Raw genomic sequence first — 26997 nt, forward strand, 5'->3', positions numbered from 1 at the left:
TGCTCCTAATGCTCACTAACCAGGTCTTGGACATTGCTTTACAGTAAATGCAAAGCATGTATTTAAAGCAACACATGCTGTAAGTAGATGGTTACTTAGCCTGTAAGCATCTGTTAGTGTAGTGATGTAATTCACACGTTCCTTTGCGATATGTGGGCATAGACACCATATGTTTTCTTTATCTTTTACCTGTTGTTATGTGCAGGGCATATATTTACACAGTTATGTACTCATCCTCGCTCACCCTTAAAAATCTAAAGGAGGAGCTGAGACCCATGTGCATTTTGTTATGGACTAAGGGAAGAGTGATTCTACACCTCGGCATTCGAACCTTCTTCGAAGAAAAACAACTTGTAATGTCCGGACCCAATACTAGATGACAGGAGTGTGAAAACCACATTTGACCCTACAGCACTATATGGTACGACCACTGTAAGTAAGTAATCTTTCTGAGGTTCACATCTTGTCCTTCAGCAGCACCTTGAAAAAGTCATCCCAGTGCATCGGGGAAAAGTTCAACACAGCGTCAAGATTTTTCTAGAGAAGTGACCACAGAAAAAGGTCTCAACTTTTCAAGAAAGATTATTTTCCTGTTAATTTTTGGTTCTAAAGAAAGGACTTGAGCAAGCATTCAAAAACCTTTTTTTTTCCTAAGCAAGTAAATGTAGCAAGAACCAAAAGTTCTGAGGTGCTGGACTTTACTAAATGTATAACATTGATGAGGTAAGATGTGCACGACGGACTTAGGATGTTTCTATCCACATCCCAATTTTGCAGAAATAACAGAAGTTAATAAGATTTTTGGTAGTCGATAATTGATCCAAATACAAGTTTCTAGCATTGTGTCCAACATCAGCCCCTAGGACTTTGGCTGAGTAGCTGTGAACAGAAGTGTTTGAAGAGCGACAACTCTTCAATAAACTATTGGTATTGTTTAGCAGTGATCTCCACTTTACTCCTCCTGAGAGTACATGCCAATAAAATCAACATTAACCACAGTTCAGTCCATTCACTGCCTGAGAGTGGTGCTGGACATACATAAAGCAAGAGTGTTTAGTTTGAAGATGAGACCTTAAATTGACCGAAGCCTTCAAAGGACACACACACCAAATCTCTGCTATTGACTCTGGCATCTTTCATTATTCAGGTCTCCACACAAGTTCACCCGAGCATTGCCTAGGAGACTAGTGGTGGCAATATGCCCAGAGCTGAAAAGACAACCTGATTAATATTCTTCCTATGATCCATCTTTTCCTTGGTGGTCTCATGGTAGGATCCTGCTACATGAACTTTCCAACACACACAGTTGTTTGGGACTCCTCCGTGATGGGAAGTAGAGAGAATTTCATATATTTGCAGAGACAAGGAGTTTTGGCTCAGAAGGTGCCATGGGCAGTCCATCTAGCCTTGAAATACTTTCTTTCAGTGTTCTGGACAAATGCTGCTTGTTAGAAGGAAAATACAGTAGCAGTGTACTGTTTGAACAATCAGAGGCATGGGCTCCAGAGCTCGCTCTCTCAATGTGCACTCAGTCTGGAAATGGGTCATCTACTCAGATGCTCTTCACTGCAGTGCATCTAGCAGTTCTTAAAAATGCAGAAGTGATGTTCCCAACAGTGTGTCAAGGTCAAATGACCCGCACAATGAATTGCTGCTCTGGAGTCTTCTGCCAGTGTGGGTTTTTTTTTAAACTTTTTTAACGGTTTTAATTTTTCTTGCATGCAGAAAACAATAAAATACCCAGACTTTGCCTCCATGTACTACCAATAAGGATCAAAGAAATATCCTATAAAAAAATTGTTCAGGTAAGATTCTCTGTTTGCATACATACCTCTGATGCTGTAGGTCTTCCTCAAGCTGACGTAGTCCACTGCCTCCCGGCCTCCATCTTTGGGAATGACTACATAGGAGGCTGTGTTGCAGAATCGATCAACTTCACAAGTTCAGGTGATTGGGGACTGCATCCTTTCAACGCTTAACTAGGTTGTTTGACTCTTGGATTTATACAATATGGCCTTCTGAATAGTCCTTAAGTCTGTATGAGCATTCTGAAAAATAAGTTTACAGATCAAGAGGTCTGTACACCTGATCCAGAGCATTCAATGCTTTCTAATGGTGGAAATTCACATGCTAATTCTAGGTGGTTGCCTGTTTTTTTAGATGTTTAAATGGAAATACTGGCCACTTGTAGTACATCATTGGTTATTGTTCTAAGCTTATAACTTTCTGGGTAGATATTAATTATCAAGTCCATCTAGACTCTAAAATCGTTCCTTGGGGTCTTCTCAGTGTTTTCCTTGTATAGATAGATCTGGAAGGCAACATTTATTTGTAGCCAAGCCAGTAGCACATTTTGTGATTTTTACAGCAATGGGATGGCCTTATATGTACCTTCTCTGGAGGTGTAGATTGAAAAAATGCCTCAATTAAGCACAAAGAACAGTTACAAGCATTGAGGATGCGCAATCATAACACATTCATGATGACCAGGAATTGTTTTTCCATTATTGAAATGCAGTATTTTTCTATGAATGTATTTTTTTTATTCCATTTTTCATTGGATTTCTGTTTATTATATATTGTATATTTTCTGTTGTGTGTTTATAGACTTAATTTCGACTGTAAACCATTTTAATCCCAACGTTTTAAAGAAAGGGGTAGAGATTCAGCTTCTGGTGCACTCACAAGAGTCTTGATCCCACTAGGACCACTCAGATGTGATACTTATTTACTTAGTTTAGAACTTCCCTAAGGGTAATAAGTGGTAATTCTTTGAACTAAAAAAAAACCTTGAAATTCCTAGTAATTAAATGTAACCCCAAAGGTTATAAATTTTCCTAAAAGCCTTTTCACAACGCTTTATTGCAGCATCTTACTTGGAAGGACTTTCCTTCTAGCCACCAGATCTAAACCCTCTGCATTCTGTGGACCTGACTGAATAAATACTGGAATCCAGGAACCCCAGCTGAGTCATTATTGTAAGCCAGGAACCCACAGCCTAAGACATTTTTTATGATTTGAAAAACAAAACATTACACAAAAATACAGAAACCAAGTATCAAACAAATGGCCATAAATTTAAATATTTTGTTTAACGTATTACTAACAATAAGATGTAGAAACGTTTTCAGTTTTGCGTCCTTAAATTTACTTTACTAATTCTAATGTTAATTTTAATGTTACTTAATTTTGTGAACAGTCAGGAACCCCTGGAGCTGGCTTTGTGGACCACAGGTTAAGAGAAACTGCTCTTAGATATAACTTTAGCATGCAGGATTAGTGATATTCAACTCTTATATTCGTGTGACAACGTACATTGTTCCACAAGAAAAGTTTGTTCATGAGGATACTGCCAGGCTTACTTCCAAAGGTAGTCTCTGACTTTATGGTTAATCAAATCATCTTTTGCCAACCTTTTTTGTCAGAATCTTTCCTCTGCAGCAGTCCTGTCCCTTGACACGATGTGTTAGGACACTGTTTAGAGTTTAGCTAAAATGACGAAAGATCTTAAGCATAATTTGTCAATTATTGGCCAATTGGAATGGGCTTGTCCATGTCAGAACAGTCCTTTTGCATATAAATATTCCCTTGCCTGACCACATGTTAAAAGGGGACTAAAAAGACCTGCCTGGAAGACCAGAATGTTATTCTGCTACAAATGGCTCTGCACATACTGCTTTTTTGGGGGAAACTTCCCTATTGCAGATCAACCACCTGTCCACAGTGTCATGAGGCACTACTGTCAACTGAAACTCCAGAGGAGATGTCCAGCTTTGGGCTAGACTTTTTGAGAACTTCTTGGGCAACGTTCGCTCTTCCTTGATGGAAAGAATGAGATAGTTTGTACTTAATAAATGGCGGCCTAAGTCACCCTAAAGACCAAAGTAAGATGGCTGAGAGGGCACTAAGGGGACACAGTAGACAGACTTAAGAACAGTTGACTTGAATAGAGGAGTGTCCCCTCCCCTGCTTTGACCTCTGACAAATTCACCACCCCATACTTTTACAGATTCATGTTTTAGGAACTTAAGAAATTGTCCTGAACTAGATTACATCCTATCTTGCAGATGGGATCCTCACCAAATCATTCAATCCACCTTCTTTGCCTTTGTAGCATTCACTCCCTCGGTTGGCATACCTCTAAACTCAATTATTGTCTCCCTCCTGTTAAGCACCTACTTCGATCTGCTACCTCAGCTGATATCCTCCTTTTGCCTCAGCTGCTTAAGCTATGCTGATGACATGCAGAATGTTATAGAGCTTGAAAGTTCATCTCCTATTGACTCTGTCACGGGAAGATGCCTATGTGCAATTGATCGCTGGATCTTTGCAAACTACCTCAAGCTCAGCACCACAAAATAGAACTTTCTTGCATTCAGCATGCCATTTAGCATAATCCACTGAAGTGAGAAACGTTTGGGTAACTATGGCCCCCAGTCTATCCCTAGTACCACAAGTAATTGAGTGGGCAAACACATTTTCCATAAGATGATTAGATTTAGACACTTTTTCTCATACATGAGCTTTCTTCAAAAGGTTAAAGCTAACATCACCATAGTACACTCCCATCATTAATACTTTCATGGGCTTTATCTTGAAGTAGCCACTGTTATTAATTGGCAAATTTCAGAGAATCCAAAATCCGGCTATCAAATAGCTGGTCAACCTACCAATGTGAAATCATATTGTTCATGGTCTCCTTTTCCTGTAATGGCTTCCAGGAGCCAGAGAGATCACCTTTAAAGATTTGTGAATAGCTCAACAAGCAATTTGTGGCACTGAACCACACTTCTTTGAACAAAAATGCCACACTTGCAGTCAAACAAGACCTATTCTACCAAGGCTGGCGTCACTACTGACTCTGCCTCCAACCTCTGGAACCTAACGCTTGCACACATAAGGATAGTTGACTGTCATCTACAATTCTAGAAAGCATTATAAAAAGATTTGTAGATATTTGGGGAAAAAAGAGCTCCAGGATGCCACACGTAGGAGCATTCAGTGCTTATTATTTCAGTAAACAGTCCCCTGTAGGTGAAATAGGAATGCAGATAAGTAACTTTTCCTAATTTAATATTGAGTTTGATGACCGGCAGTAATGGGTACAAAATAGGTACATGATCTAAGCTGGAGTTTGGGTCCTCGGTGGATTGTGGGTATTGGGGATTATGATTGAGAGTCTTTTCACGTACTCCTAAAATTAAAACTAAAGCCTTTAAACAAAAAAAGTTGGCCTCCTTCCAGATCAACAATAGATGGCAGGATAGTGCACATGAATTTAAAAACATTAGGAAATAAACAATGTGTTATTGATACGTAACATTTTTCCTACTATTCTCCCTGAATACCGAATATGCCAAAAAATCATAAAAGAAGTGGAACTTCAGGCAGGTTTCATTAAGGATTACTCTTCTCTTGACAACATTGACCAGGCAGCAACGATCTTAGTGTACAGTACAGGCGATTAGTCCAACTTCATGAAAAGTCTGTAAGAATAGATGGGAAGTGGTTGCATGGCTTTCAACATTCTTAGCAATTGGGGCTGCAGAATTCCATTATTTATTGCAGGACAGCTCTACCATAACTGTTCTAACCCAGGTTATTCAACAGCATCCACTTCACCGACAGATGTATGTGAACAGATATTCACCTCAGGAAACTGAGTCCGTGGGTCAAACTGTCATCACAGAGTGACTCTCATATGAAGGATTTCTTCTTACAGTGTTTGAATAATACTGAAGCAATAATTCTGGTACTGTTAGAAGGAAGGGAACACACAAACACATTCCCTGTACTTCACATTTTTGGATCGAGCTCCATACTCCAACATCAGGAACCTGGGTGTAATGTTTAACCACCAAGGCAACCATGGATAAATTAAACATGTGTCGCTCCTAACGTTACAGATTCGTAGTGCAGTGCCTAACATGTTTTCAAGTGAAATAGACCACAGTGATCATGCCCCACATAAAATAATACCATGCGGTCTTCATTGGCCTATCTAATAAAACATGTAAATAGACTGAGTGTGGAGCCTAGCTGTGAAAATGGCTGAACTAGAAGTTAAACAGGACTACTTAAAACTCCTGAAACTATACTGGATCCCTTTGAAAGCGGGATCAGATTTTAAATTGTGTACATAGAGGGTATGAGGTAACAGCTATGTTACAGGCAGAAAGTTTCCCCTTTCATGCCCTCATGAGCTTTGGATTAGCCACTGCCTATCTGCCAGAAGAAACAACAGCAGAACGTAGGGACTACAGGGCCCAAATTAAGGCACGTCCCCTTAAGTGCCCCTATTATCTTAATTAAAGAAAATTTCAAAAATACCAACTTCTTAAAGAAGCATCTGATTCCAAATGGAACGAGTCAGGCACAGCTGTAAAGTAATATAGGATTCCGGAACTACTGTTGAAACTGCCTTTGTGAAAAACTACTGATGGTGTTGAAAGTGCACCTTTCTCATACTAACCCCACCTGATGTGTGTCATTTCACAGGAATCAGCAAAAAAATATATACTAATTGTACATATGCTGAAATGTCTGGAAGGTGATGAGAACACTTAATATAAATGAAGCACACAAACTTGAATTCGGAAAGCATTTGGGAATACCTGGTTGCTAAGTTAAACTTAAATCAAGAGAATACAGCACCTACGGTTAGTAAGAGGCACTTCTGCATATTAATTAACATGTTTGGTGTCTTCTTGGAAGATAAGTTACACCCCTTATAACCATCAGTGTATTATGGTTCACACTTAAAATAGCTCATCATAAAATCACAAATTGCTAATTACAAAATAGCTACTTAGGTCAGCATGCAAAGTTGATACTTCTAAAATTAGCTAGCTACTTAAGTCAGCATGCAAAGTTGATACTTCTAAAATTAGCTATTAAATCAGCAGAGTACATACTTAGAGGGTGGCTTGTTTACATATTTCATACTACTACATGGAATCATCCTACATAAGAATCGTGTGAAGCAACCAGTTCTAGCCACATAATCCTTTGAGATTTACATGTCTAAGAAAACATCTTATTTAATGGGGCGTGTAATACATTCTCAAAAACAAATTGTGCTGTTTCCGCTTGTCCTATCCGAGATAAACCATTTGCAGACAAGAGCCAGAAATATCATCTTTTGCTGACAGTCTTATAATTGACCTGCCTGCTTTAGCTCTCAGCTCTTGAAATTTCTTAGCTAATGCCTTTTTTAATTTACTTAACATCTTCCCTTAGCCCCATAGGAATAAATCCTTCTACCTGAGAGCAACATAAATGATCATGAAAAACCCTTTTTTCTTCTCACATCTCCTTGTGAGAATCCTGATTATAGTCCTGTAATCTCCCACTTCCCTATACTTTATCCTGTATTTTGTAAAAGCCTAAACTAAATACAAATCGGCTACAGCTGATATGGAAACTTTCTGCACAAACACCAACTCATCTGCTCTTTTGTAATGTGAATGGGCTACTACATACTGTGGTTACATGTGATAGCCAAGACTGTCATTATCTGTCCTTGGCCATTGACCACAGAGGTTAACCCTGTAGTAGTCGTGGAGCTGAACACTGTGCTCACCCAAAACCTCACAGCGTGCATCAAAAGTGCTATCTTTGGCTTAGCACTCAACGCTTGTGTGAAATCCTACACAACGTGTTGGGCAGAACAGGGCACAGACATGCTATGTAGTTAGTTGTCATTATGCTCCAACTAGGAATGCCCATTAAAAAACAGACTTCGAACACAACATACTAGACAGAACATCTCAGCACATCCTACATTGCACATATACACCACCTAGATTGAGATCAACAAGACCACCAGCATCATTCATCTGTACAGTCTACTCCTGCAGTTCTTAACCTGTGTTTTTGGAACCCAGGGGGTCTGGGACACCTACTCTGGGGATCTTCAACTCCTTAGATAATTAAATTAATATTAACAAGATGTATGTAAATGCAAAAGCACAATATAAACAAAATGAAACTTTTCAAGCATTCAGCTAATGTGAAGAAATTGGAGGCTAAAAATAAGTTGATATACTCAAATTGATTTGTGAGAGCAGTGCAAGTACTTTAGTGAATATAGTAGGAATAATGGGTAGCCTAGAGCACCAACTTTCCCAATAAAATATTTTTTATATTAGTTTGTGAATTAAATAAACTATTTCATAATTTGTTTGAATGCTTTTTATTTTTTTTAATGTATTGTTAAGCGGTTCAAATCATCAAAAATGCTTAGGCTCTGGTCCCCAAATTCCAATAGTTATTCAATCTTGTGAGTCGACAGAAGATTAAGAACCACTGATCTACACCACCTAATCTGAGATCAGCAAACCCACAACAACATTCACCCATATAATCTACAGACTTGAGCATATGAACGGATATGTGAAAGCACAATCCAGGTGTGCCATCAGATAATCTGGTCTGTGTAGTATCACCTAATACCATTTCATTTACACACATCCAAAATCACTGGAAAGTGCTTGAGCAGGTTAGCCCAGTTAGAATTTAATCATCTGGGCTAGCCTTCCCGTCGTACAAACCTATCAGACATCTAATTATCAGCAACCAAATAGCCTCACAATACCTTTTTCCTCCCACATCTCACTAACAGTTCCAGACATGGTGAGAAAGTGGGAAGGACTGTTAGGCATGTTTAAGGTAGTGCTCACATCCTTCGACATTAGAATGTAAAGCCAGAGCACCAAGATAAGTGGTGGAAATACACAACCGTTCCTGGAGCCCACATCCAGCCATCCAGCTTGAATGGTGTTGTCTCTAAGCTTTTGATATAAGATGGCAGCACAGGATAAATTGGTGCGCTGGTTATGGCCACCTGTGAGCAGGAAACCACGTGGACTGTGAAATCAGTTGGCTATATGGAGAAAAGATACTTGTTGGGGTTGAGGCTAATCAGACTCTAGACAAGGTGAGCAGGTGTGACTTAGATTAAAAAGATGGATTAAAAAAAAAACTTCACAACTTAAATAGAAGTAAAACATTTTTCCTAGAGGGGTTTTCTTTTTCTTGGATTGGAGTGTAATTCTGTAATTCACCATTGGTGTAGGATGGAGTGGAATTCAATGCAATATTGGCACTTAAAATTTTCGAATTATTTTTCATATCCATTTGTATTTCTTATATCCATTTGTGATTCCCCCCTGATCCCCCCCCCGTCCCCATCCTGCCTCTTACACACTTTCCCCTCATGTTTAGTCGCTTTTTACAGGTATGTAACACATTTAGTTAGATATTGATTTTCCAGCTTGCTCATTGTAATACAAGAGGAAGGTAGTATGTGTTGATGTTGCTTCTGGTTTCGTCATTGTGCCTGAGCAATTACATAGAGCCTTTTTTTTGTCTTATGGCGATTGTTGAGGAAATATGAGCACTTCTATTATGCGAACATCTGATGAATTTGTGTAGCCTGGTAATCTTTATTCTCAGTGGCCCTGATTCAAAGTATTCTTGACTAGGGGGAGGTTTTTACCGCATGTGAAAAATGTAATTACCTTGGATGAGGTATTTACTGCGTGTGGTCACACTGGAGTACAGCCAATTCGGTATTTATTGCTCCAAAATGGGCTTAGTTTGAATGTTTACCACATTTTTCACCAGATAAATGTTATGTTTGACCTGCTATATGATCTGCTAAGGGTGGTTCGATAATTAATGTCAGCTAGCAATTATGTCTGCTAGCAATGGGGTCTCTAGTTGAGTGGTTTGCACCCTGCCCAAGTAGGGACCCTTACTCTAGTCAGAATAAGGGAGTCACACAGCTAAGATAACCCCTGTTCACCCCTTTGTAGCTTGGCCGAAGGAGTCAGGCTTATTTCACAGGCAGTGTGTAGAGTGAAAGCACAAACAGCCCATCTGACCCAGACGTGTTTTCCATAGACAGGCAGAGGCACAGAATGGTTAAGGAAGAAAATGCCCAGTATCTAAAAGTGGCATTTTCAAACCCACAATTCAAAAAACAACTTCGCTAAATGATATAACTTTAAATTGTGAATCCAGAAACCCCAGGCTGCATAACTCTATCTGCTCCTAAAGGGAAATTACACTTAAAAGGTATTTCAAGGCAATGCCCATGTTACCCTTTGGGAGAGATGGTCCTTGCAATAGCGAAAACCAAAACTAACAGTATTTCACTATCGGTACATATAAAACACACCATTAGATGTCCTTCCTTTTAATATATACCACACCCTGCCCATGGGACTGCCTTGGGCCTACCTTATGGGTGCTCTGTAGGTTATAAAAGGGAAGGGTTGAGCCTGGCAAGTGGGTGCACTTGCCAGGTTGAAATGGAAGTTTGAAACTGCACACAGACACTGCAGTGGCAGGTTTGAGTCATGGTTACAAGGCTACTCATGTGGGTGGCACAATAAGTGCTGCAGGCCCACTGGTAACTTTTGATTTACAGGTCCTCGGCACATACTATGGACTTACTAGTAAATCGAATATGCCAATCATGGAGAAACCAATCACCAATGCATTTTAGACAGATAATATGCACTTTAGCACTGGTTAGCAGTGACAAAGCGCCTTGAGTCCTAAAGCTGACAAGCCCAAGTCAGGAAAAAATAGGAAGAAGTCTCAAAGTTTGGGGATAACCCTGCAGAAAGGGCCGGGTCCAACACAATCCCATTCCAGCCTAAAGCCAGAGTACACTAATCAATCCCTTCTGGGTGCCCCTGCTTAGGGGGATAGAATAAGAACCCTGACCCGCAACAACAGGGGCACTTTCTAATTCTACGCCTTTCTGAACTCAGTTGGATTCCTCTGTCCATAATCTCGGGGCCCGCTACGCTCAACCATTGGGAATCCTTCTCACCTGTGGATCCCATCTGTGCAGCACCTAACCTTGCTTTGCTCACAGGTGTATCCAAGTCGGCAGACAGTAGCACCATAGCCAACATAGTGGTGTGCCCCATTCCACTCTCAGGGTGACTCCTTTCCCCCAACCCAAGGGCAACTCTGTCCACAAGGACAGCAACCCACAGTGAACACTGACAGGTGTCGGTGATGAGAGCCAGGACTCTGCCCTTCAAGGGCACTCTGACCTCTGTAGTTTCTCAGAGTGGGGGGCAGTAGTCCCCAGTGACTTGCACCATTTGTCCACTCTCCTTCCCACCAGTTCCAGGGAGATATCTTGAGGCTGGTACTCTGTCCCAAGTCTGTACCCTTAGGCTGGACAGGAGTCAGGGGTGAGTTCTTCCTCCTCCTGACCACCTTCCTGGGGCTCAGTACTCTCCTTTTAGAAGAGGTACCCCCAGACTCCAGAACTGTCATTGCGCCTGTGGCAGCTGTCCTGCACAATACTCCCACCAGTTCAGGGGTGGTAACCTGCAACTAGTCTCCCAGCCCAGGGTTCTGCACCCTTAGGCTGAGCATGTGGCTGGCAAGCCAGGACTTCCGGGGGAGTACAACCCTCCTACCCCCCCACATCTTCTGGCAAATTCATTCCTCATGTGTTGTGTGAGAGTCTGCCTGGTGCAGGTCTCCCAGCCCCTGTCTATCAAATAGAGCATCAAGCCCCTTCAAGCCAAAGGTGGTGTCACCAGGATCATTCCTGGGGTGCTCTGACCTCAGAGCAGGCAACTCCTGACCCACAGGTCCTCCCACTGGGGACTCTAAAACCCTCCCCCCCCATATCTAGACTTCTGTACCCTTTTTCCCAGAGTGGTGCTGCCAGAAACCAGAATTGGGGGGATCCTTGAGAGAGCAGGCCCCACCCCAAGTTCTCCCGGCACTATGGGACTCATCAGTGGATGGTCTCCTGTTGCAGACCAGGTCCCCCGCCTGTGCTCCCTCTGAGAGCACTCCAAGCACTGGGGCTGAAGATGGGGTACCCTGGGCCTCTGCCCACTCCCACCACTTCTACTCCTTGAAAGGACACCCCCCCCCCCCCAACAATTCACTCCCTGCCCCCATACACACAGACCTATCTGGGGTACTGCAAACAATGTCTCCCTCACCCACAACTCTGATGGGGGAAAACCTAAGCCACCCCCCTTAGCATTACTCCCAAATGCATCTTCAAACCCTCTGGCACTCACCCAGAGGTCTGCTTCCAGTGCAAGTAACCTGGGTGGGGTGGGGGGCTGGGGGGGGGGGGGATTTCAGACAACTTCACCAGGGGTTGGCATTGCTCTGGAAAGCGGTGACTGAACATATGCTCTCGAGCAACCAAAGTGTACATCCCCTCGTGTGTTAACCATACTATCCTTCACCCAACAATCCAGTGTCTTGAAAAAGTACCTGACGTCATCCTCCTTCTAGTGAGACAGTATCTGACTACTGTTCAAAGTCAACCTACCCTCCTCTCGGGGTACTCCATACTCCCATACCTGGACTTCCTCTAATGGGGGTACCTGTCTCCCTTTCACTCCCTCCTAGAGCCAGTAGAGTGTCCTCCCACCTCCAGGAATATGACTCCCTTTGCTAGTTCCCCACTCCACCTCAGGGACCATGCACACCTCTTCAGCTACCCCAAATGCCTGAGCCCACTGTTGTATGTCACCACCCTACTTAGAAACCAAGTCTCTGGGTATGCAGACATTTTCTTCAGTACCAGACATGGGACTTAAGTTGTCACCATCTGAGCTGATCTCAGCTCCTCCTTGCTTTCAGATCAAGTTCATGTGCTAACATCATTTTCTTTTCCTTCATGACAAGTTTTTCTTTTTCTGTCTCTGCTTTGCACCTAGCTAGTTCCAACTGGAGCTTTCTAGCTCTCCGCTTACTCTCCAACGACTTTGGAGGCAGACCTGGAGAGGAAACACTGCTGCCAGCTCTGGAGGGAGGTCTTTACCATTTAGGCTGGCCCCCGCCCTAAAGGCGATACTGGTTCCTCCAGTCATCCCAGTTGAAGACTTTGTTCCCCCTCTTACACAACATTCCCTTCCTCCGTGTGCTCACCAACCATCCTGGCTGTCAATCAGGCCCTCAGCTAATTTTGCAGCTCCTCCTTTCTAGTGAGGTCTTTAAAAGGACATTTGAACTTCATGCAGAACTGTGTGAGCTGAAGCAGCATGTACGTTTCTAATCTCCCCTGCTCAACACCAAATCAGCTGCTACTACTGATGGCTAACCAGACAGACATGATTGTGGCCAAAACTGAAGAGTTGCAAAAAGAGAGTAGATGTGTTTGGTTTCTTCTTGGTTGCACCAGAGCTCACTTCCAGGGGCCCAGGAACTGGATTTAGCACCACTTGGCAAGTCAAGACTCTCAGCAAGAGAGCTCAGGCACTGGCAGGTGAAGTCTTTGATGGCCCTGTGAGTTCACGACAGAAGGCAAGCTTAGTTGACGAACTCTTGAAGGACCTTGGAAAGCAGGATGTAGAAAGCAGAGTCCAGTCCTTTCACTCCCAGGACAGAAGCAGCATGCCAGCTCAGCAAAGCAACAGGCAGAGTGGCTGTCCCTCCTACAGCATCCAGCTTGGTCCTGGCAGAATGCCCTCAGTCCAGAAGTGTTCTAGCTATTTGGTGTCAGAGATCCAGTACAAATACCCATTTATGTCTTTGAAGTAGGCAAACATCAAAGAGAAGTCTTTCTTGTGCGCAAGACTCTACCTTTCCCTGTCCTGGCCCCAGACACACTCCAGGGGTGTTGAGGACTGCTTTGTCAGGCACAGCCCTATTCAGGTGCAAATGTCAGTTCCTCCGACCACTTTATCTCAGGAAGACCCATCAGCCTGGCAATTAACCGTCAGGATAGGCAGGGCACACTTCAGCTCCCTTTTTTGTGACTGTCTAGATTAAATGCACAAACAGCCCAGCTGTCATCCTCACCCAGATGTGTATTCCACAGACAGGCAGAGTCAGAGAATGGTTAAGCAAGAAAACGCCCACTTTCTAAAAGATGATTGATTTATAGGCCTTGGGCTGATGCAAGTCACTATTTCCACAAATGTAATGAGTTGTGAAATGCTTTAATGATGCCTCTGGGTTTTTGTTGTAGTCACCTTCCCTGTTTAGTGGGCACTCTGGTTATGATTAGCACTTGTACAGTGTTCCCGAAATGGAGCATTATTGAAAAGCTCTGCAGAGATGGCTCTCTACATGGCGTTGATTCCCAGTTGTTTTGCACTGAAAATGAGAAACACTTATCTCACTTAAGATCACCTCCTCTGTTACTTTACTCCTTCAACACCTTTAACACCCACTCCCCCTAACCTGACTGATCTTTATTTTCTGCACTCTACTTTTAATTTAGGCATAACTTAATTATTGTAACAGGATGATTTTGCGCATGTGCGTGCACCTTTTTGCCCACTTCTTGTGAGGGTGTTTAAGTTATTCTGCACTATCCTTGATTTAGGAATTGCTTTTTGCGTTTAACAGATACTACATGCATGGTTATCTTGTATTTTCCAGCATTTTCTTTGGTGGTAAAGACTGTTTTTTCCCCCCCTCAGGCTGCAAAACTCGCAAATTATGCAAAATACCAGCGTCTTTGTGATTCTTTTTTCTGCCTTTTTGGCTTTGTGTTTGTCACTACCAGACTTGGCATCTTTCCATTTTGGTAAGTACATGACCTGTTTTAACCAGTTGATAGAACACCAGTTTTGCTTACTGTGATCACTACGCACAAGAAAAGCCTGTGGACTTGCTTCCTGTTTTTTCAGTATTGGATCTTTCATATATTTACATGCTTAAATTATTCCCTTTATTGCACTGGCAATCCCAGCCTTTCGATTGAAATCGTTTCAAGCTGCTGACCATTACCAATGCTCGAGAACTGGAGTTAGAAGTTAGTACTGAATTTCTTACCATGCATGTTAAGGTTCTCATACCTTTGTTTAGTATGCTTTGTAAAGTCTGAAGACTCACTGGTTTGATATCTTGCCTGGTGAACTAGTTTGAAAACGCTAATAGCAGTTAAAGAGTTGATGGATTCTGTTTGCTTTTGTTTTACCTTGCATATTTAGCTTCAGGAACTCATTATTATTAATGTGCAGCATAGGCATGCAGACTTGCTTACCTAGTGTTTATCTTTCATAGATTTTCTTTTTTTGAATATTCTTTGCCTTAATGCTGGCACCATTGTTGTATTACTCCTGATGCCTTATTAGAGTGCAGTGCAAAATATTGAAACCATCTGTTTTGTATTCACAGCCTTGTCTGCTCTTTTTCTGCCTACAGTACAAGTGAATATCCCAAGGCCATGTTTATTTTTTTCACTGCATGTTGAGTTATGGATTATTTGGATAAGGTGTGGTACAAACCTATCTTAAGGAAAACGTTATTTACAAAGCGCTTTTTTTTTCACGCTGTAGTTTGATGTTTTTTGTTTCCATCCTTGACTGGTTGATAGGTGAGTTGTTGGCGGTAACCTTCATTTACTCCAGGTATGACATTTTCATAGATTCACATTCTTGAATCCTTCCCAGTCATCAAGATGGGAGTCCCCTGTGTAATAAAGAAGTTATGCCCAAGTGCATATAAAGATTAAATGCATTAGGTGTTAAAAGTAGAAGATATCACAGTTGTTTTGTAAAAAAAAAAGGAACAAACTTCGTCCACCAATGAGATCACACCAACCTCCTGTGAGGAGCTGACTTCCTTCAGATTTTTCACCTCACGTTGTGCTTAGGAGACTCCTCTGAATTCTGCTTCTCTTCAGAAATTCTTACATTTGGGTGCTTCAAACTGCCAACCATGTCAGAGACACCTAAGAAAGGGCTCTTTATAACCTGTGCTACCTGCATGAAGAAGAAGCTGAATGTGGATGACCAGCATAAGGACTGCATATACTGTCTCTATCCTTACCATAAAATCAGAGACTGCAAGGCATGTATTACATTTTCTACTAAGAGCCCAAAGGACAGAGAGGGTTGCCTTCTCATTTGGCTACAAAAATTAAAATCCAGAGACAATCCAGTTTCTGATGAGGACAGTGCCTCCTCTTTTGTTTCTGTCGTCAAGACACCCGTGAAGAGACATGCTGAGGAAATGTCAGCCACTCACGAACCACCTAAAAAAGCTTCAAAAAAGTCATCTGAGGCTTCCTCAAAAATATGTAGCCCATCAAAAAATGGGAAATCAAAGGGTTCAGATTACATGAAATATTTAAATAAAACCATCTCTGAGCCCCAACCGCCGCCTGTCAGAATAAAGCATACCTTCAAAAAGCCAGCCTATGCACCATAGACAGGACCATCATCTGCGGTTTCTCCATCGACGGCCCATGCCTCAACGACGGCATCTACCGTTGTCACAGTGTCTGTCGGGGCAGCTACATCTGACTCCTCATCGACAGTCTGGTCATCCTCATCGACGGCGCACCCCATTTCCTCACCACCACTACAGTCTTCGTCGGCGCTGCTCATCTCCCCGCCGATCCTCCCATCTATGCTTCCGTCGACGGAATACTTGTCGGCACCTCCACTGACGACGGCAGCCTTACCGACGACAGCCTCATCGATGGCGCTTCAACCGTTGACGCTCCCACCGCCGACGGCCCTCATTTTGACAGCACTCTCGTCGACTATGCCTCCATTGACTATCACTTTGTCGACACCACCACCGTCGACAACTCACCTCTAGTCGACGATCAAGATAACAGCAAAAAGACAGAGACCATCTACCTTAGCTCTGTTCTCGTCGACGGAGCAGGTTAGACAGGAAAAAGTCACAAAAGCATCACTTGACCCCCTCAATTACATCTCCTAGTAAGGTGTTGAGTCTACTCCCTTTGCACCTTTTGAATGAAGACGAATCAGAGGAGGATGGACTGTATGGGATGGCCAGCAGTCCCTCTCAATTACGGGTCAAATGTCAGGAGTACTCTCATGATGACTCTTACTATGACCAGCAGTATTACGAACAGCAACAACAGAGGCTGGTAGGTCTCCCTCCCGGCTTAGTGTCAGACTTGCAAGCAATGTTAGCAGGTTATAGGGAGTGTTTTCCGCCAATGCCTACATAGGTGCATCAGTCGACGATTCCTACTATACCATCAACACCTCAGCAGTTACAACAACCGCAGGTTAGAACTCCTCCTAGGCCTCAAGCTTCTCCTCAATCTGCACCTGCGCAGGGGCAAGCCTCTTCAGACAAAGATGTGAGAAAGGAGAACGCCATACACTGAATGATGAATGGGATGGCTGTATCATTCCAGTACCTGCCTCCCCTGTGACACCCATTGTGGAATCTCCTCCGGAGGATATCAGTAGCTTTCACAACCTGCTAGAACAAGCAACCACGCAATTTGATCTATCAATGCCTGCGGCTCAGCAGGATTGTTTCCTGTACAATTTCAAAGAATATCACAAGAAAACGGATAGGGCTACCCCAATAATTGACCATATTTGGAGCCAGGATGTGAAGATAATGCAGAACCCTGCAATGGTATCTGCAGTGGTGCTTAAGGTAGACAAAAAAAATACAAGTCCACCGATGATGCTCCTGCTTGCCTCACCGGCCACCCAAAACTGGACTCTGTCATCTCACATCGGCGCAGCAGTGTTTCAGGAATCTTTCTACACCGTTAACCACACCGCCAGATAGAGGGGAGATGCCTGGATAACATTGGAAAGCATTTTCCCCCAATGTTTGCCATTGTGGTACGGGCTGCCAGTTCTCTAGCGCTCCTTGGCAGATACGACAGATGGCTCTGGTCAGACATGTCTCACTGTTTGAGAGTTCCAAGATTGAGGCAAAAAAGTGCTCATGGAGGGACAACGTTCCTCAGCAGAAATGATCAACTGCGCACCTGACATTGCCGCCATGGGCTTTAGGCTACGTGCTGGTTCAGCTGTTTTAAGACGTCAGAGGTGGCTCAAAGCCACTAATTTTCGACCTGAAGTTCAGACAAAATTTTTAGATCTTCCCTACGACGGAGAGGTGCTATTTGGGAAGCATGTTGATGATGCGCTTCAGACCATAATGTCAGACACTGAGACAGCCAGATCGTTAGGCACTCTAACCTGGGGCAGAGGACAACCTTCATTTCATGAATGGTATCAGCACTACAGATTTCCATTGTACTCCACCACTTTCCACACCTTTAGACCCTGGGACAGAGGAGACGACCGCCCCTAGCAGCTTACACCAGACCCTATCACAAAGGCAAGCTTGGAAGACAATCTAAAGAAAATGCTCCTAGGCAATGACTACCTTTAGCCGGTTCTCTCCCACTCTTCCCCTACAGTCTTTCATGGAATTTTAAAACATCATATTCAGCGCTTGCTGCCAAATAACCAAAGACAAATGGGTGCTAGATGTAATTCAATTTGAACAACTCTTAGAGTTCATTCAGATTCCCTCAATAAGACCTCCACCCCAGGTCCGACAGACATCTTCGTCTGCTCAGCTTAGAAGTGGAGACCATGTTGTGCAAAAGAGCAATAGAAGTTGTACCATATTCCCAGAGAGGGAACGGTTTCCAATCCCGCTTCTTCCTCATTCGGAAAAACTCGTGCTTATGGAGGCCATTCCTAGACTTGCAAGAGCTAAACAAATACCTCAAAAAACAAACATTTTGGATGGTCATGCTACAAGACGTCCTACAACTTCTGAACAGAGCAGACTATGTGGCTTTCTTGGACCTTCAATACGCATACTTCCATATTCCCATTCACCCAGTGCACAGGAAGTTCCTAATATTTGTGGTGAACGGCAGACACTTACGTCCTTCCCTTTGGACTACGATCGGCGCCGCAAATCTTCACCAAATGTTTGGCTCCAGCCTACCTGAAAAGAAAGATACCAGATTTTTCCTTATCTAGATGACTGGCTAGTGAAAGCTCCTGACGTCCAGTCAAGCGTGCAAGTTCGTCAAGGCGACCCTACGCATTTTCAGGGACTTGGGCCTCACTCTCAACTGGTAAAAATCACTACTCCAACCTTCGACTCGGATAGCCTTCCTGGGGGCTATATTGGACACGCAACAAACCAAAGCCTACCCAACACAGGATAGGCAAAACAAGCTAATCTCCCTAGCGAAACAAATCCAAAGGAAAAAAGTCTTTCAGTTTGACAGTACAAATCCTTACTAGGGATGATGTCATATTGTATAAACCTCATTCCTCACTGTCGACTTCACATGCGTCCGATTCAGGAGGAGCAAGACAGGCAAGGGAAGCAAGCGCAAGAATCCTTCGAGGACATGATCTACGTCACTCCGCTCATGATCGCTTCTCTCGATTGGTGGACAGTTCCCAAAAACTTTTCACTGGGTCTGCACTTCTTACCACATATTTCTCCATTAACTGTAACAACGGAGGCGTCAAGGACCGGATGGGATGCATGCCTACAGGATCTTCCAGTGAGCGGCAAATGGCTCCCCTCTCACCATCTCTTTCACAACAACCTTCTCGAGCTGAGAGCAGTGTAATATGCTTTGCAGTCCTTTCTCCCAAGAATTCAAGGATCGACAGTGCTCGTCAGGATGGACAATACCACCACAACAAACAACGAGGAACGCATTCCCACCTACTGTCTCGAGAAGCGCAGACCATTTGGAGTTGGTGTATTCAACACTCACATAACAGCGGAGCATGTCCCAGGCCTGCAAAATACCATTGCGGATTCATTGAGCAGGTTGACAATATCTCTTAAAGAGTGGGAGTTAGACCAGCGGAGTTAGACCAGCGGAGACTCAATGGAATATTCTACCAGTGGGAAAAACCGAATCTAGATCTCTCTCAACCTCCCAGAACGCCAAATGCGAATATTACTCAAGTTGGGGTCACTATCAAGGATTGTAGGGGGAAGCATTTTCGATCGCATGGGCAGGGATTTATGCATACTTCTTTCCCCCACAAGGGTAATCAGGAAAATAAAGTCAGAACCCTGCCATAAAAGCTCCAGCGTGGCCACGTCAACCTTGGTACACGGAGTTACTTCTACTATCCTCGGAGTTGTTCACCATCAACCAGGGACAAGTAAGACACCCGGATCCCAAGTCTCTGAGCTTATCGGTATCACTCCTGAATTCAACGAATTCGGCCGCTTAGACATACCAAGTGATTGCAAAGACATACTTGTTAAAGCATGGGCAGATAGCACAAATAAAACGTACCGCCTGAAGTGGAAGCGATTTTGTTTGTGGTGCGAAGCCATGAATATGCACCTTCTCTCCTCCTTCCCAGAAAACGTTTTACCATACTTCCTATAGTTATCGGGCTCAGGGCTTGCCCATGCATCCATCAGAGTCCATCTGGCAGCTATTTCCCGATATAGGTGAATACCAGGCAGCCCATCTTTATGGTCGCTGAGGTTAATGAAGCAATTCTTGAAAAGTCTCTTCAGATCCTTTCCTTTGGTAAAAGCCCCACCTCCAGCATGGCAACTTAACATCGTCCTCGGCCAGCTCATGAAGGAGCCCTTTGAACCCATTCATAGGGCAGACATCAAGTACCTCACATGGAAAGTGGCTCTCCTCCTCGCCCTTACTTCTGCACGAAGGGTAAGCGAAATTCTGGCTTTCACGATACAGGAACCTTTCCTACAATTCAAAAATAATAGTTATTCTGTGCACCAATCCTAAATTCATCCCTAAGGTACCTTCGGATTTTCATATTAATGATCCAGTAGTACAGAAGTCATTCTTTCCAAACCCCCAAACTACTGCGGAGAGAACCCTGCATTCACTCGATTTTAAACTATGCATCAAATTTTATTTGGACAGAACGAAGTCCTTTAGAAAAACTAACCAGCTATTCATAGCCTTCAGTACCCCTAGAAAAGGACACCCTGTAACTAAACAGACTATTACTTGAGGGATTAAGAATGCAATCATTTTCTGCCCTTGCTCACTGTGCCACTGGATTCAAGCTAGCCTGGCTGATGAAGGATGAAACCCTGAAACCGGTCCTAGGATGCTTGTTCCCGGTCCAGGGAGGACCTGGCTTGGCAGTTTGGGCTGGACTGTTCCCATGAGGAACAGGGTCCAGACTGATTTGCATATGGCTGGGTCCAAACTGGGGTGGCATGGTGAGCAAAAGAACGATGGATTAAACCCAGATCTGAGACTGGTGGTGAGTGTTTGCTATGTTCAGCACTCCGTCCATCATCCTTTTGTGTTGCAACATGGAAGACAGCACATACTTTCTGTAGGAAAGTCCTTTTTTTTGCCTGATCACCCCCACTCTTTCTGGATAGGTACTGGTGGTTACTGACTCTTGGCTGTGCCCTGGGTACTGCTTACCAGTCCCAGGGCCAGTGCTCTGTGTAAAATGGATATGCAAATTAGGCTAATTATAATTGGCTAAGTTAACCTACCTATAAGTCCCTAGTATATGGTAGGGCATGTAGGTTTAGGGACCACAGCATAGGTGGTGCACACCTAGGTGCATTGCTGAGGTGCCCAGTGTCATTTTAAAAGCAAGCCTGCCTTGCTGGCTGCTTTTAAATTAAAGTTATATGCAAATTCGACTTTGGAATTAAAGGTACTTCCAAAGTCTTAAACTACCTTATTTTTACATATAAGTCACCCCTAAGGTGTGCCCTATGTGCCCCTAGGGCTGGGTGCCATGTAACTATAAGCAGGGACTTTATAAAAATAGATTTATAAGCCCTGGTGAGGTAAAAACAGCCAAATTCGTTTTTCCCTCATTGAAGTAAATGGCCTTCATAGGCTAGAATGGGCAGACTTTATTTTAAATTTTAAAGTCTCCTTAAATGTTACATACCAAGAATTTGGTATCAAATTGATTGTTATAATAAATCCCACAACTTCCAGTTGTTGGATTTAATATAACTAGTCCAGGTAAAAAGTTTAGACTTTACCTAAAAAGTTGCCAATTTCAGCTCTGCATTGTTTTTGCTGCTGTGCTCTGATTGGCCAGCCTGCAGCAGCTTCTGCCAGGCTACTTTAATGAGGTGTGAAGTGGCCTGGCTTCACACAAAGGAATGTGCTTGGGGGAGAGAATCTCCCCTCAGCTGATGGTGAGGCAGGAAGGGGGAGGGCTGCCAAACTGGTCTTCAAAGACAGAGAAGGACATCTGGAGCACCCAGCAACACCCCCACATCCTGCAACCCCAGACAGCTAGGTGCCCCCTTGATTAGATTAGGAGAGGGCAGGAGAGGGGTGTGTTTATGATTTTTAGCCACACCAGTGGGTGGGCTCAGCCAGATCTCTCCTCCAAAAATCAGATTCATCCATTTTGGATTTTTAGAGACTGTTGCCTTCTGGGATGGATTTTTGCCACACTTCCCAGGAAGTGGTCATCACAGGGGGACGACCCTGTCCCTGATTGGAGAACCAGGGCCCCCCTGCTTTTCACCCAGGAGCAAGAATAAAACTGGCAGACCTGCACCCACGCCTCAGATCCCCACCAAATTTCAAGAAGAAGGAACTACAAGGAGAAGAAGGACTGCCCTGCTGGACCCCTGGCCTGCACCTGGACCTTGCACTCAGAAAGACTGCACCAGCTGCACACTTGGGCTTCACCACAAGAAGGACTTTGCCTGGCTTCCACTGGTTCAAGGAGGGACTCCCTGTTTGCTACAGGTGAAAAATTGCTATCCAGAGTCCCCTGCACCAACTCCTGAAAAAGTGACCAGCTGACCACTGTCCAGTGGCCAAAAAGGAGTTTGCGCCAGGTGTATTCTGGGAGTTGAAGTCCGCACTTCCCAAGGACCATCACAGAACTTCTGGACCCTTGGGGTGAGCTGTGGACCCCAAAAGAACCTTAAAAGAACATCTGGGTGAAGCCCCAGAAATTTGGAAAAGATTGGAGAATTTTTGAAAAAAAGCTCCATAAAGTGACCGACCCGACACGGAAATTCTAGCCGGCTTGCCTCAACCGCGACCCGGCCTGACTTCGTGGTTCGTCCCGGTAAAGAAAAACATCCAAAAAAGAGACTAAGTCCGAACGTAAAAAGTTGACCGGGACCTTCCAGCCATCGTATCCGAGAAGGGCTCCACGGACGTCGGATCAAGATCCAGGTTTACCCCGGTCGAAGGATTTTCATCTCGAAAAAACGACTAAGTCCGAAGGTAAAAATCACCACCGAGGAAACCGACTTCGCGTATCCGGACAAGGGCTCCAGGAGGTCGGATCCAACTGGCAGGTTCGTCCCGGGGAAGAAAAACATCAAAAAAGAGACTAAGTCAGAAGGTAACTTTTTAACCGAGGCCTCCCGCGACTTGTAGCCGAGCAGGGCTCCATCGCGGTCGGCCTGAAAGTTTGACTTTGCCCCGGTCCTGGTGCAACCAGATGACCCGATTGGCGCTTTTTGTTTCTAAGCGCTAGAAAATAATAATACTTAAAAAATTCATATCTCCGGTTCCCCTGAACCGATTTTAATCGTTTTTGTGTCATTTTAAAGATAAAAATATAAGCTATTTTTATAAATTGGTTTTGGATTTTTAAACTGTTTCCTGTGTTTTATTTAATTACTGTTTTGTGATATTTGAATGCTTTACACTTTGTCTCCTAAGTTAAGCCTTGACGCTCGATGCCAAGCTACCAAGGGTAGAGCTGGGATTAATTTACTGAGACCAAACTGTACCTATGTGGAGGTTTGTGGCTTGTTGCTAGGTGTAGGTACCTACCTGCTCTACCAATAACCCATTTTCCAACACTTTCACACAGCACTATTTCCTGGATAGTCGCTTCAAGATGCAGCGGTTGGACAGGTAGTCCTTCGAAATCTATTTCAATGGAGGTGAGCCATTTTTTCTACCCTCCGTCCGCTTTTTTTTGTATTATGTCACATTTTCTATAAAAGTAATAACTTTATGCTCTCCAGACTCTAGACCACAAGGAAAGAATTTGGATAATTTTTCATGCTCTTACACATATATATATAATACTGTGTTGATATTGAACACGTAGAAAATGTTAATCACTGATATTATTCTGATTCAAGCATATGAATCTATGAAAGTTACAATGCTGGAGTAAGAAATAAGTTACTTACCTGTAACGGTAGTTCTCCAGTATTGCACACTTTCATAGATTCACATGCGACCCACCCACCTCCCCTGGGGAGCTTACCTTCATTCTCTCAGTAGTATCTATTTACAGCACTAATGTTTGGAAAATCGGAGGGAAGTCAGCTCCTCACAGGAGGGTTCTAGAGGGTGATGTGATGTGATCTGATTGGTTGACATTAGAGTTTGGTCCTTTTTTATTTTTATTTGTTTTTACAAAACGACAGTGATATCTTCTATTTTAAGCCCTAATGCACTTAATCTTTATATGTACTAAGGCATAACTTCTGTATTACACCGGGGACTCCCATCTCTATGACTGGGAAGGATTTAAGCATGTGAATCTATGAAAGTGTCCATTACTGGAGAACTTCAGTTACAGCTAAGTAACTTATTTCTTTCAGCTGCTTTTCGACAAGTCTGCAATGGCTAAATATTTTCAAGTATTGTTAAAACTCCACTTGAGGGGGTCACTGTCTCATGTATGCTGGATGCATTCCCATCGGTTTCCAGAGCAGATTCTGACAGAATCTGATATGATGAAGCTTCATTGTCCTAAGTTAAGATTCCTATCAATCGAGGTATCTTCACATATATTCAATGTATATCTTCTTCCAATTGGGATTCTGGGATTCTGGAGCACTTCTAAAATGGAAAGAAAAACTCCAGGTAAAGCAAAGAACCATGTGTATGCAAAAAAAACATTTGATGCCCTGAATTTTTGTGCTGCTCCTCGTTGCTTAAGTATTTCCGGGTGCACAGCTTCGGTTTCTGATCACTTGCAAATACTGCTGAACCAGATGGTGGAAAAATAATTATTTGATGTGGATTCCACTCCTGTGCCTTCTGATGGTCACGGAAAATTATCACAAGGCTTTCTGTGTACAATTGAAACCAGGGTTGTCCTGTTGCCTACAACCTATTGTTTGGGGTCATGGACAACAGTTTTCATGGTTGTTGTTTCCTTGAGTTAGTGGGCCCACCCTGTGCAGAACAGACCCTTAGGCTGCCATATTATGAATCGGAGAAGGTCATTTTCTGCTGTTAAGGTAATATTTGTGTCTATATATTAATACTATTCGAACTTGTATATATGGTTCATTAATGCAAAGCCTTTAGTAAGTACTCCAAGGAAATGGTGTGCATTACTGACAGTGGTTCCAGAATACAAAATGTGTACACATTTTCAAAGTTTAATGGTATGAGGCTATGGTTAATGCTGCCAGAATGCTCACTGATTAGATGCTGATATTTGCAGAAGCTTGAAAGTAAGATTGATGATTCTTTGCTTTCCAAATAAAATGTTCACAAGAAATGCCACTTACGAAAAAAGTTTTGTTAAAATACTGTGAAATTTTAGATAGCATTTCTTTGAAGCCTCATCTATTAAAATAAAATGTGTTAATGCATGCTAGTAGTTCCAGAAAATATTTATAATGAAAAATCAGTGCAGCCAGTTTAAAAAAGATGATGGGAAACAAAAACATAAACAGGTTTTGGCACAAAGCCAATAGGTCTGTCATTGGTGGCCAGCCATTTGGTTTCGTCAATGCATATTTTGATTTGACACGCTTTCTGTAAAACGCCATTGTTGTGGGAGCTGCAGGGCCCTCTCCATGATAAAAAAAATTGGAAAAAATATGTTTTGGGTCTCAAAAAGCACGCATTGACATGATAGTTCCTGGCGCTAAACAAAAGTGTGTGTTCTGTTATGCTCCATGTGAAAAAGCAGAGCCAGCCGATAGATTGAATTTTAATAAAAACAAAAGGTCTTGGTTAACACCAGACCTAATTAGTGAAACAATTCTTACAGAAAGTCACACAAGTGCACCCGTAGTGTATGTCCTGGCATTAGTGCAGATTTAGAGCTTTTATGAATTCACAAGAATTTACAGAAGTATGCATGGAAATCGTTCTACTAAAAAAATATTTGTGAACTGCCTTTTAGCCCAAGCAAATATGCATGTGTAGATTTGCTCATACGAAAGTCTGAGTATTTACAAGTTCCTTTCACTCCAACCACTTTTTTCCATAACCTGGAAGAAGTTTTACTTCTGCTATTGTCAGGATTAAATTTCCTACCTTTCTCAATATGGAAAAAAAGATTACAGAAGAGCTGACGAAAACCCCTGAAACATGCAGGTTAGTAGTTGAGGAGGGCGCGAAATGGCCTTCCAACCCTGGAGCTTTTGCTTACTGCAGCTCCAGCCCCAGTATGTAGATCTACAGAAAAATGGCAAAATAAGGTAATTGCTAGTATTCAAACCCTACTATAGTATGAGCACTGCCATAATCAAAGAGGCTATTCTTAGAGATCCTATAATGAGATTGCTGCCATAATGTGTTGCGCACTACATGGCACCAAAGGGACCGAGCAGACTTTTTTCACTAGACAAATAAATGTATGAAGCAACCTGTTTCCAGGACAAGTAGATATTTATTAAATTCCACACCCCTGGAAACTGAAAGCAGAAAACTTTACATTAAGTCCTTATGTTCTAGACCTCTACATTAGATGCAAAGTTGTGCACCTAATTTGAGGTTTGGACCACAATGTGAAACTGGAAGAGAATAAGCTGTAAATCGATGTGTGCAGGTGAGTAACTTTTCTCATGTTTTACTTTTTTTTAATCATGTATAAGTAATGTTGGGGGCATGGCTGGGAGGCCAAGATAGCAGACGTGTGATCACGCTGCTCCACTCCGGTCAAATAAAATATTCTGTTAACTCAAAGCGATGGGAGTCCACCCAACCCCATAGAATACAGCGGAGAGCCTAAACGTCGTGCCCACCAAATAATAAACTCTGCGGCCGCTCCAAAGTCAATAAATATGCATTGGGGAGGAGCTAAGCAGCGACGAAGGCCTGGGCAGACCGTCGGGCCGCCGAAGTGCAGGAAGATTGAGGACACGCCGGCAGCTGCAGAAGCGAGGAAATGTGAAACTTACACAGGGAGCTGCTGGCAGCACAGCAGGAAAATCTGGGGCGAAGCAGCACATGGCAGAGGATCAGCCCAGCTGCATAGAGACGAGTTAGGGGTCCACAGAGGACGGTGGCTCTCCGCAGCACAATTGACTTGCTGAGACTAATTCAGT

General features: G+C 43.2%; 1 protein-coding gene across 1 annotated transcript in view; it reads left to right on the plus strand.

Annotated features, from left to right (window-relative positions):
- CERS5 (ceramide synthase 5) overlaps positions 1-26997 on the plus strand; it is a 659392-nt gene that overhangs the window by 463169 nt on the left and 169226 nt on the right. The window contains exon 8 of the mRNA XM_069230878.1: positions 14433-14539. Within this exon, the coding sequence (XP_069086979.1) occupies positions 14433-14539 (107 nt within the window). The remainder of the gene's footprint in view (positions 1-14432; positions 14540-26997) is intronic.

This window comes from Pleurodeles waltl, chromosome 4_2 (assembly GCF_031143425.1).
Source record: "Pleurodeles waltl isolate 20211129_DDA chromosome 4_2, aPleWal1.hap1.20221129, whole genome shotgun sequence".
In the NCBI taxonomy this organism is placed as follows: domain Eukaryota; kingdom Metazoa; phylum Chordata; class Amphibia; order Caudata; family Salamandridae; genus Pleurodeles; species Pleurodeles waltl.